Below are 12,319 nucleotides of genomic sequence, written 5' to 3'. Positions count from 1 at the left end.
ATCAAGTGGGGGCCAAAGTCCAACACACAGGAATGGCAGGGCCGGCATCTGGCACTGTCCTGCTCAGTCCTGTGTGTCCAGAGAGGATGCGGCATACTGGCACCTGTGGTTACTTGTACAGGTGTGTGGTATATGAGGCTGGCTGCAGTTTGTTTAACATCACTAAGTTCAGGTGTAACCCTCTGTTAGCTGCCAATATGACCTTTATTTAGGTGTAGAATCACTGCTGTACACTGTGATGCTGATACATGCTGTAGAAGGGGTGGAGAATGCACATTGTCTGAGAGGGTTCTCTGGAACTGCAAACTTTGATCCATTTCTCTGGATTTTGTTCTGAATCCTTGTTGACTTTTCTTGTGCACATCCTATGACTTGTCACATCCTGGGGAGAAGTGAGCAGCATGTTTATCAAGCATTGTGTATGTTACATGCCAGGTTCTTTCAGTGGATGTCTTTTCTCTAAAGACTTCTTTTAATTCCAGTGTGATGTTAAAAATAATGTAGCTTTTCAGTACTGTGTGTCCTATCCTTAGGTAATGCCAACTTAGCCAGAGGGCTTTACACCAGTATAGTGTCCCAGAGCATTAAAATAGATTCTCTTTGTTAATTTGTATGCTGAACATGGAGAAATTTGGAGGTGGATTTTGAAACCAATGTGACTTAATAACTACAGGGGGCTAAGCAATCAAAGCATTAAAATAGATGTGATTCTCTGCAGCAGTAGTACTTAATTCCATAGAAAGAACCCTTGTGATGAAAGGGAAATGGTAAAAATACATACTGCTTTTTTTTTTTTTCTTTCTTTCCTTTTTTTTTTTTTTTTTGTTAACCCTTGATCTGGATGACAGTTGGAGCTTAGATCTTCCTTTTCCTAGCCATGCTTTATATGAAATGAGATTCAGGGCCGTGTATATATGCAATTAGTTGTTAAGAGAGCAGTTTGGTAAGTCTAGTATAATGCAGCGTTTTTCTTTGTGATCCACAGTATCCCAGCTTTCATATTTCGTGCTTAATGAAAGTCAGGCAAATACCTTTGAGGCCTGCTAAGCTTTTTCTTTTATCCTGAGCAGCAATTCTTGAATATAATGTAAGCAAACACTATCCAGGGTTTCCACCTATGTGTAGATACTGCAGGTGACAGTCATATATGCATGTTGAATATGTTGCACTTTGGCTTACTCTTTTATTACTGTGCTTGTTTAGTGGTAACGTCACACCAGTAACACAGTTGTGTGTAGATCTATGGCGATTGATTACTACTTTGTAATTAAGGTGCTATTTTCAGACGCTTGCGCGAAGTCTTTTCTACTCCGAGAATTTGTGAACCCAACCAGAGACCAGCCAACAGGTTTCATTTTTCTTTGCCCAAAAAGCTTCTCTTTTTTTGCGAACAAGTTTTAAAACTGACTGATGCTGAGACTTAAAAAAAAATTAAAGTAATAAAAAAAAATTTAGAGAAAAATAAATAACACAAAAAGTGATGTTACCCAAGCAAGGCCTTCTAATAAAGGAGTGGCCCCCTCACCCATCCCTCCCTACCTGTGCAAGTCCTGCTCACATCAGTTTCCTTCCATCCAATTAGGCGACCTGGGAGACCCAGCCAGCACCATCCGGAGGGACTACAGAGTGGTGATGGGGTACCTCCAAGAAGCTTGCAGGATGGAACCAGGGAAGGTTATGGCCACTCCACATCTCTTAAAGTACCGCTGGCTCGATCACTCCAGATTAGTGAAGAACTGCTGAGCAGAAACCAGTTTTCTACAGCTGCCAGCCATGGGCCATCTGGACTACAGAATCATGGACAGCACTTAATATTATCCAGGGAGGCTTCTTGGGCAAAACCACACTACGAATTCAATTTCAGCCGCATGAAATTCAGGGGAAATGGTGCACTCAGCAACATCAGTGACCTTCCTTTTCTTACAGAAAACTCTGCCTTTCAAAAAATGGCACTTCAAACTAAACAGGATGGGAAAAAGGACGTGAGCCATTCATCTCCTGTGGATTTAAAGATACCACAAGTTCGAGGCATGGACCTTTCATGGGAGTCCCGCACTGGTGACCAGTACAGCTATAGCTCTTTGGTAATGGGTTCACAAACGGAGAGCGCGCTTAGCAAAAAGTTAAGGGCTATCCTTCCAAAACAAAATAGGAGAAGTTTGCTGGATGCTGGACCAGATTCCTGGGGCTCAGATGCTGAGCAGTCTACCTCTGGACAGCCATATCCCACCTCAGATCAAGAGGGAGATCCTGGCTCCAAGCAACCTAGGAAGAAAAGAGGGAGATACAGACAGTACAACAGCGAGATACTGGAGGAAGCAATCTCTGTGGTTATGAGCGGGAAAATGAGTGTTTCCAAAGCTCAGAGTATTTATGGGATCCCCCACAGTACACTGGAGTACAAAGTTAAAGAGAGGCTGGGCACTTTGAAAAACCCTCCAAAGAAAAAAATGAAATTAATGAGGTCGGAGGGGCAGGATGTTTCAGTAAAGATTGAATTAGATCCCCAGGGAGAAGCAGCACAAAGTGCGAATGAATTGAAGGATGAATAGGGATGTTGTAGAGTGCCAATTACTTTGCAAACTGGGTGAGCACTACTGCATAGTTCAACCATCACTGAGCGCACCTGAGTCTCCTGTTTACTGCAGTGCTCTTTCCTTTGCAGTTTAGCATAGACTTATGTGAACACAGGTGAAAGATGTGCTCTGAATGTCACATTTGTAAATTTTTCCAGCCTGGTATGGCGCAGTTTCCCTCCTTCACCTGCCCACTGCCCTCTTTCTTTCTTTCTTCTTTTTCTTTTGCCTTTTGCATGTTTCTCTGTAATAGAGAATTGAGTTACCTCACAAAGAATGCAGATCTGTAGAAGTGGACATCTTGCTTGTAGAGCCTGCCTGAACTTCTGATGTTGGATTTTTCATATCTGCCTTTATAGAAATAAGTCCACTTTTTTAAACTGACACTCTCCTAAAACCAGGCAATTTTCAAATGAAAACCAGACTGTCATTCTTCAAAAATGTTTCAGAAATCTTTTTTCCCCCCTTATTTTTGTTGATCCAGTTGATGGAAAGATTTGAGCTAAATCAAATTATTTAGGAATGGTACCTCTCTTGAACTCAGATTTGTCACCTAGATAGATAATCAATTGGGTCTAATTAGGCTCTCCACTGTTTTCTTTCTAAATTAACCTTACTTACCATTTGTTGTCTGCTTAGTGCTCACCCGGAGGGGAGGGGAGGGAAAACTTACATACACTACCTTCAGATAATGTCAGTTAATTATTTATAACACTACCTTTGCTGTAATTTTATTTGGTGTTTTTGAAGGGTGATATTTAGACTCACCTGCTTGAGGATGTAGCCTTATCTCACGGAAGACAAGCTTCTCACGGTCAGGAGCAGCCAGGGTACACTAAATGATGTATTAGGGTATGCCTCATTATACCAGAACTATGGTTCTTTGTGACCTTTACACTTTTTACAGACTTGATTCTTAGTTTACTAAACTATGTGGTCCCAACAGCTAGTTTAAATGACTCTAATCCAGGGATGGGGGATTTGTGTAACAAACTACTGTGATACTTAAAAAAAAAAAAAAAAAAAAGGAAAAAAAATAGCCCACAAAATGGTGATCTCAAACATTACAACCTCAGTAGTCTGCCCAAATATCCACATTAGTGAAGGAGCTTGTTAATGTTCAGGGAAGAAGTAAAACACTGGTAGCCTGATCTAATTCAGGCTCTGCATCATATCTATCTGTAATACTGTCAGGGTCGAACACTCAGTGAATGGGTGTTTCCTTTTTAAATATTACAGTTGCCAGTAGCAGGAATTTATTTAAGTCCTGCTTTTTTGTTGTTGTTTTTATTTAATCTATTTTGATAGTGGTTTAGCACATGCTAGAATAAGCATTTAAACACCATAAAAAAAAAAGCACTCCGTAAACCACAAATCTGGGGTTTTTTTCAATATTGTGATATCTTTATGATTACATGGAGATCCAGGCTAAGTTTTGTACTGAACTTTTATCTTTGATACTTTCTGCGGGAGTGGTCAGTAACTAAGTGGAGCTTACTGGGTTTACCACAACATGACCAAATCGTAATTGCTGGTTCTTCAGGTAGAAGCAATTTGGTCTTAATCTGTGCAAAAGGTAGATAGAATTACCATTTTTTTATTTCCCCATTTGCACAACCAAAAGAAGCATTGGAGTTTTTGTGTGAGAACATTAAGTGATGTCAGTGAAAGTGATTTCTCAAAGTTCATGGGAGGGTGGCCTAGGTAGCCCTAGGGATGCTGAATGACTTCTGGAACAATTGATTCTATTAGCGTCTCCCCTTCCCCAGCAACTTCATATTTTCAAAGGTTAGGCACACCATTGCTGTTGTTTTAAATATGCACTGCTCATTCTTAAAATGGATTGGGCATTTGGCCCCAAGTATACTTTATTTTTGTTTACTTAATATATTTTAGTCCTCAAAATCCTGGTTCCTTGTAGCTTTCTAGTTGTCACCATGGCATTTAAAGCAGTTTAAGCTCAGTAGCAGTATGTAAACTCTGCAATACGTTCCAGTTTAGCTGGTGATTGCAATAAAGGCGCAGTTTAAGGTGTGGTTTCATCTGCTGTTGGAGGTTATGGTAGAAAGTTTGTTGCAAGTTAAAAAAAAAAGAAAAAGTAACACAGTTTTACTCTTGAGAGAGGTTTAACCTTTTGCAGTTGTCCTTATTTAAGAAACACGAGTTGAGTTTTATAAAACTTGTCACTGTAGTGTACGTGGAGTGCTCATTTTACTAACATAAATATTTTGTATGTGTATGTTTAAGTGGGTGACAATCGTGCAGCAGAAGAATGGTGTGCCTACCCTTTCATGCTGCAGTTTTAAAAGAGAATTTGTCTTGTCATTTCAGACTGTAGGCTAAGAATTGTAAATAGATAGTGAGAAGTTGAGTACTCTTTATTTGCTTTGGTTAGAAAGTGGATTTAAAAAAAAAAAAAAACAACAACAAACCAAACACGTAACTTTCTCAGTTTAAATGTCCTGAGACCTGAAGATTGTAATACTCATAACTGCAAAGCTTTTAAACACAACACTTGATCTGTGATAACTTAATATTCAGGTAATCTTTCTTTTTCGAGAAGCTTTTGAACAACCGTATTTCCTCCAAAGGTCTCTGTTTAAAAAGGAAAAAAAAGAAAAAGTGTAGATTATTTTTTAAGCACTAATTGCATTACATTGGTAACTGCAATATGAAATAGCCATTATTGTTTTGTGAAGCATGGTTGAGATTAGTTAGTGGTCCCTTTTTAAAGTTTCATGAGCCTCTCAAAAAATAAAAACAAATTTAAAAAAAAGCTGCTGAATATTCAAAAGATATATATTTTACCTTATTGTAGGTTTTGTAAATTTAGTCTGTAATATTCAGGTGCACCTTTTAATGTTACTTTTTTGTTTCAAAGTCCCATCTAACGTATTTTCTCTGAGGTGATTCATCACTTAAGACTAGTATCACTCTAAGTGCTGCAGTGATCACTAAGATTTTGTTTCCTTTTTCACTACATATTTTTTGCAGGCGCTTTCAGTGTAGCTAACTAGTAGTATTTGGGATCATTTTAAATATAGGATTGGAATTAATGTTTGTCCATTAGCATGCTTAATTTTCTGCTGACCAGCAGTTTGCATGGCCAAAATCCCTGGTTGACCATATTTTGGTGTGGGAAGGTGTGGTTCACTGCGGTCTTTGTAACAAAAGCCTTGTTTCTCATCTTATTTCTGGTAAGTGGATGCTTATGTTACTTGGATCACTTGGACAGGAGAAAGATATTTTTTTTTTTTTTTTTTTTTAAAGCCTTCTCCTGCTGCTCTTCTGAGATCGCATTAACGTGTAACATAGACAAACTGCAACCCTGTAAAAATCAAGACGTTGTTAGGAGGAGACCTTTCGGGTATTTTTTGTCACTAGTTTTCTCTTATTCCCGAGAATGTCCATCCGATGTAGTTATTGGACTTAACAGTATTGTTGTGTACTACGTTGATGTAGCTGAAAAAGCCTGACAGCAAGAAACTGTGAATTATATTTGTGGCAGTCTCTGAAAACTAGTTTTTCAGTCCAAGTACCATGAAGGAGAATCCCCCTCCCCTACCCCATCCTAGAAAAGTAATTTTATATTTTGTGTGTATAAAGTTTTAAGAATCGAAGTTTCATATTGTACTGAAGTTTAGGTGTTGCTTGGTAAATCTTTGCTGCAGCATATAATTGAAGATGAGTAAGGCTTAGTGTGGTAGGGGTCCTGGTGTGGAGTTAATTATCGTACAGTTCTGGTGAGAAAGCCCAACATGTATGAAATGTGTCCTTTTTTTTTTTTTTTTTAATTTGGATTTGTAAGATGTAAAAGTGCTTTTTTAGAACTCTGACCTATTACAAACTATTACCTCACTTTCAGCCAGCTGGATCCTCATTCCACAGTGTTGTAGGCATTATTGTGGCTGTAATGCTTGAGTACAGCTATAGAGTTGAACGTTTCCAGTTAGATATTGTAGGGACACGTTTCTGGACTTGTTTTTATTTCTGTCTAAAGATAATTTATTTTCCAGTCATTCCCTGATTATTTTCTAAAGGTTCAAGACAGTTTCCTTTAGAATTTCTCATTTTTTCCCTGTTGCACAGGAGAAGTTGCTTCATAAGCAATACAGGTATGCCTTTATTTTCTCTTTTGTTGCAGAACTCATAATCTTGATGCTTGCATTACCAACCCTACTGCTAGACCTGAATTCAAACTCTGAACTTTTTTGGCAATTGGAGAAAAAATTCTTTTTTACAATGCAGGGGTACAGATAGGATAATGCCTCTAGTAAGGGTGTTCAGTTTCTGTGTTCTCTCACAACTCCTGCACGACCTCTTTTGTAGAACATTCCACTGCTGGAGGATATTCCTAAACACGGGAGGTAACTGCACTTGTGTTTAGACTGAGTAAGAGCAGACAAAGAATAGTCTGTGCTTTGTCTTGTGGCAGGCCAACATTTGCATCTAAATATTTCTTCCATGAGTACTTGGGAGTACATTGCCTTTCCCTGGAAATTCATGGGAGCTGGCAAAGTGATTCAGGGGCTTTAGGGTTGAGTAAGCTTTGTGAAACAACTTTTTAGTTCTGATTGAATTGCTTTTTGTATCATCTGCAACGATTGTTATACAGGCAAAACTGGAATTGCCATGTGTTTCCAGTTTACTTTCAAGTAATGCTCTTAAGATGTCCTTGAGTCTTAGGAGAAGAACACAGTGTCCAAGGAGTGAAGGGAGCACTCTGCTGTTCCCTTTTTTCTCAAAAACAGTGTGTCTGCATCTGTAATATAAAGACCTCTTTCTTCAGTGAAGACAAAATTTCAACTCTTCAGTATAAGAATGCATACTCTTACTGCAGTCCAAAATCTTACAAAGGCAAATTATTAACCTTAGTGAAAGATTTGTCACAATATGTTAAATAGCTTAAATTCTCTGCCAAATGTTAGAAGTAGGATGGGAAGGGTTGTTTCCCTCATTTTCATGAGGATCAAAAACCTTTACGTATTCCCCACAAATGTTTCAGAAATTAAATGTAATTTCAGTCTAGTTCAATGTTGTTTTTCTTGGCATCAGTACATAATGTTGGCTAATATTGTTTTAGAAAGCTGTAAGAAAATAATTTTGAGACTTGTTTTGGTACTATAAAGGTTTCTACTTGATCTTGAATTATATTGAAAATTCAGTAATTTGAACCTTCAGAAACCTGAAAATCTGCACTGCTAGTTGTATGCAGTTGTGATGAATGTAGCAGATAAAGTAGCCACTATAGTAACGCATTTCAGATTATCCAGTGTATAAACACAGTGTGCTGTGGTGACCACTAGGCAGAGAGATATTACAAACTCAAAATGATCTGTAGGTGTACTTCATGTATGCCAGAAAAAGCTGTTAAGTACTTGGAGCATTCCAGTGTCCATCTCTCTTGCTCTTTCCTGTTCTTTCTTTGACTGAGGCCAAGTCTCTAAACCAGTATTACAGCAGCAGTTTTGGACCTCAGTTTTGGACCTCATGTCCTACTGAATTATGCCTATATTCAGGTATTATCGTAAAAACCTTCGTATTAAGGGAGCTTTATTTAATTCTCACAAAAATCTCTTAGCCCAGTTGCAAAATCAGTTTTCCTGGGTGATGTACTAGGAAGGAGGTTTTTTTCAGCCTGTCCAGGGCATTTAATTTACCTTCTCAGAAACAAACATCCTGACCTGTGCCCCTGTGCTTGCCTCTACTGAATTGGTAAGTATAATTTAGGAGGACTCAAGATGATAACTACCTTACAGAGCAGGGATTAAGACAAAGGCTTCATTCTGACTGGAGCAGGAAAAGTTAACATCAAAAACAATTTCTCTCATCATCACCTAGCACAGTTTATCTTAATATTTTTTCCTACTCAGAAATAATGAGGATACTACTAGAGCTACTTACAGTTTATCAATTACTTGGTGCTACATTTCTCAAATAGTTTTGCAGATAATACTTTTTATGCCTGCGTGAAAGCATGTAAACTTCTACTGTCACTATAAAAAGCACTTGTCTGACCTATTCTAAAGTACCAGAAAAGGGATAAATAACTGCAGCACTTTTTCTGTTACAATGCCAGAGTCTTAATTAAATCTGGTCTTCAGGTTATGAGATTTCAGATATACAATCTACGATCATTAACATCTTGTCAGGTCAGATCACAAGGTCTCTTGGGATATTAATCTGTCTTTTAAAGACCAGTACAACAAATTTTCTGGAGTTCAGGCAGGGGATGTATATATACATGCCTGGTATTTTTAACTGATCATTTCAGTAGGCCATTTCAGGGCTTAACATTGGGAATCTGGGATGATGGGTAGGGAAGGGAAGTTTCCCAAACTGAAAAAAATAAACATTTTTGACCATTGTTTAATGTTCAGTTGAAAACTATATCACAAAAATAATGGGTAGGGATTCTTTCTCCCTTATGCCTTCAGGGAATGAGTAGTATTTAGAATCTCTGGCTGAAATTCAAGCCTTTTTACCATGTAAATTTTTAATATAAACTCATTGACATGCTTTTTACATCTGAGGACTGAAAATGGATCTTAATGTTTAAGTTGTGGAATGGTATATTTCTTAAATGAAGGGGGAACATTTAAAAAAAAATAGATTAGAATACCAGCATTAGTGAGCTTAAGGAATTTTAGTATGTAATAGCAAAGTATAGCAAAGTATTTGATTAAAAAATTAATCTTGAATTGCTAGTCTGTAACTAGTTGCATTCTAATTTAGCAGGTGAATATTCTTTACTTATCGATATATGATGGGCTTTTTGCAAATAGAAACCTTTATCTGAGTCCCACGTCTTGCTCTTACTGATGGGATGTATGCTTACAGCAGCTTACTGCTGCTTTAAAATGTATAAAATGTTTTGAGTGTTTGCTCATAACTCTTTTTAACCTCCACTTGTTAAATTGTCAGACATTGGTATTTTATCAGTCCGCAATGTAAGTTTAAACTAATGTTCTTAGGAATCCAACTTGTACACACACTGTTTAAAAACCCTCAGGGACAGTTTACACACTATCCTCACTCAATTCAGGTACTTGTACTCTCTTCTTAAACCTAGCAGTGACTTGTATTTTGTTTTGCTTTTCTTTTGACGTGCTGATAGCACATCCTTGATGAATGTCAACTTAAAACTCAGTTCAGGTATCCAGGTATAACTCAGCCAAACGGATTTTAAAGCTGCATATTTACTCTCCAGCACACAGTGCCTCAGACACTTATAGTGGCATTCTGTATATTCAGTTATTACTACTGAGCAGATCGCGTGGGGGTTCCTGGTATGTATTGTAAGAAATTCCTATGTATATTATATAATATGTATTATATTATATACATATATAGTATATATGTTATCTTAAACTTATATATTTTAAAATGCCACTACTAGCCAGCGCAGCTAAAAATGAAATACATTCCCAGTTGCTTCTGTGAACAGCAGAGGCAGCTTCTTAACGTGGCTCTTGCTTCTCTCTCACCATAACTACTTCTAACCTCAAGCACGGGTCCTTGGCTGTCTGACCTCTACACTCTAGTTATGCAATGTCCTTAGAGAATTCTGTGCACTGGCCACTGTGATGGAAACCAATGGGCCGGGAGTGCTTTGAGTTTATTAGTAATTGTTCTGCCAAAGTTGGTGTTTGTATGACAAGCGTGTAAACCTGTCAGATAATCAGCAGAGGTCCAGGTTGTCCATAATTACTTCCACCTCCTGGGTAGGACCAGAGCTCACGAGGTGCCTCCTTTCTAAGGTGAGCGCTATTCACCGAACACCTGCAGTGCCAGGCCTCTGTGCTATGCTCACCCGGAGGCCAAGCCTGAAACTAAAATCTGCTGTTCTGCCTTCATGGTGGTCTGTTGGCAGTCGCAAGTCAGCAACACCTCTGCTATATTATTTGACACTTTACATCTAAAAAGTCTTCTCTTTCTATTTATGTAACCCATAGTCTTTGAAGAGTATGGAAAATGGCATTTCTCTCTGACCTCTAGAAGTTCAAGTGTCATGGGAAAAAAAAACAGGAACCCCCCCTTTACTCTTATGGACCTCATTTCAATATACTGTTTACAGTTTGACGGAATTGTATAATTTAATATTTCTCTTGTACTGTAGTTTATATTTATTTACAGATTTTTTTTGTACTGTGTGATTTGAATTTTTTGTTCCTTGCTATGATCAATGTTTTATGTAGTAGAGCACTTATGATCACAAATTAAGGTTTTTGGTTTGATTGCACTACATTAATTTTTTTAATGCAGTTCTGATTTTTTGACTGGACTAAATAAGCTGTGTCTTAATGTATGTGATAAGTACTTTTAAATTTTTATTTCATGTGGTCCATTTATTTTTTGCATTGTATGTCAAAGCGCTAATTCTCTTGTTGTGCATGTGTAAGATTTAATGGCTCCATTGTATTATTTGACCATGTCATTTTGGAAACACATTCCCAGCTGTAACGTTGTGTATGGTAGTTTTCACTGGATGCTAGACTTTTCAAAACCACTATTCTTCTAATAAATTTTGTTGTGAAAAACTTCGAGGGGTTCCAATTCTGTTGTTTCTAATGTGCTTTCTAAATGCCTGTACTAGTAGCCCAAGGATATGAGATGCAAACTATCACAAGGGGGGAGAAGCAGGGGAGGAAGTGAAATAGAAGGTAAAGCAATTTCTGGCTGCGGGACTGAGCTCCATACTCCGTTGGGTTCTTGTCCTAAATAGGATTGACGATAAAGCTGCTTTAGCAGCTGGGTAGGGAATACATGTGAAAGCTGAAACGCTGTCTCATAGCAGCCCAGTCTCATGAACTGCCGTACTCTAATTTGTGCTTCCCTACTGGCCACCTTAATTTCCTTAATGGTAAATAATTTATCCAGTGAAGAACAAACAATCTCTCAGGAGGGAGAATAAAAGGTGGTGTAGTGATGTTCACTGAGCACTTAGTAATGAGCCAAGGTAGGCACAGAGGCAGTGGAAGCGTGGCCCGAGCCTGGTGTGGGTCGGTTTTGGGCTGTGGGGTGGCAGCGGGCAGAGCACCGGTTTGGGCAGCAGAGCTTGTGTACCAGAGCACACGTCACCAGGCACAGGCATCTTGCTTAGCTGCTCACCAGGGCACTGGTGTTACTTTTATTTCCTCTGCAGCTTTATTTTCTCTGCTCTTCTTTCACAGAGGGGGCAGGTCCCCAGCTCCCCATTAGCACAGGGAAAGCTCCAGCAACTCCATCTTGCTGTCCCCTCTGCATGGGGGCACAAGGCACATCCAGCAGTGACACCACACTGCAGCCAGCCCTTCTGCACGATCCATGTTTACTTTCTCGTGACTGTACTTTGGGTTGAACTACTTTTGACGTTATGCATTATTGATACTGAAATGCTGAATACTAAAAAGTAGGTTACACTAAGTGGTGTATAATGGAGCCCACGTGAGTTTAGGCATTTCTGCTAACCTTTGTGTTCAGTTCTAGGATGATTTTGAGAGTGATGCATAGGGATTTCCTAGCTTTAGGAAAATTCATAATGCTGCACAGTATCTAGCCCAGGTTTCTTTTCTCCTGAGAAATTGCCCTTCTTAGCATTTGCTATTGAAAAGTAGGTAATTTAGGTTTTACATTTTTCAGTGTCTTTTTTGTTTTTTAAGATTCTTAAATAACTGTTCCATTACAAACTAATTATTGTATTCCTTGTATACTAATACCGATACTAAAAACAAAAAGAAAAATGGTAATTGGGTGTTGTCATT

The 12,319-nt window shown here is 38.4% G+C and overlaps 1 protein-coding gene across 5 annotated transcripts in view; it reads left to right on the top strand.

Moving 5' to 3' along the window:
• Positions 1-12,319, top strand: part of LCOR (ligand dependent nuclear receptor corepressor) — an 89,362-nt gene that overhangs the window by 54,674 nt on the left and 22,369 nt on the right. Inside the window, exon 7 of one of the 5 annotated variants that reach the window (XM_005520673.3) lies at positions 1,583-11,080. The exons of the other annotated variants lie outside the window; for them this stretch is intronic. Coding sequence (XP_005520730.2) covers positions 1,583-2,552 — 970 coding nt within the window. The 3' untranslated portion in view covers positions 2,553-11,080. Of the gene's footprint in view, positions 1-1,582; positions 11,081-12,319 lie in introns of those variants that run through there. 5 annotated transcript variants of the gene reach the window in all.

Source organism: Pseudopodoces humilis, chromosome 9, assembly GCF_049639895.1.
Source record: "Pseudopodoces humilis isolate 2021_Gansu_Grassland_sample_001 chromosome 9, ASM4963989v1, whole genome shotgun sequence".
NCBI classification, from domain to species: Eukaryota; Metazoa; Chordata; class Aves; order Passeriformes; family Paridae; genus Pseudopodoces; species Pseudopodoces humilis.
Note: the sequence above shows the minus strand (reverse complement) of the source record. Positions and strands in the feature narration are given on the sequence as shown.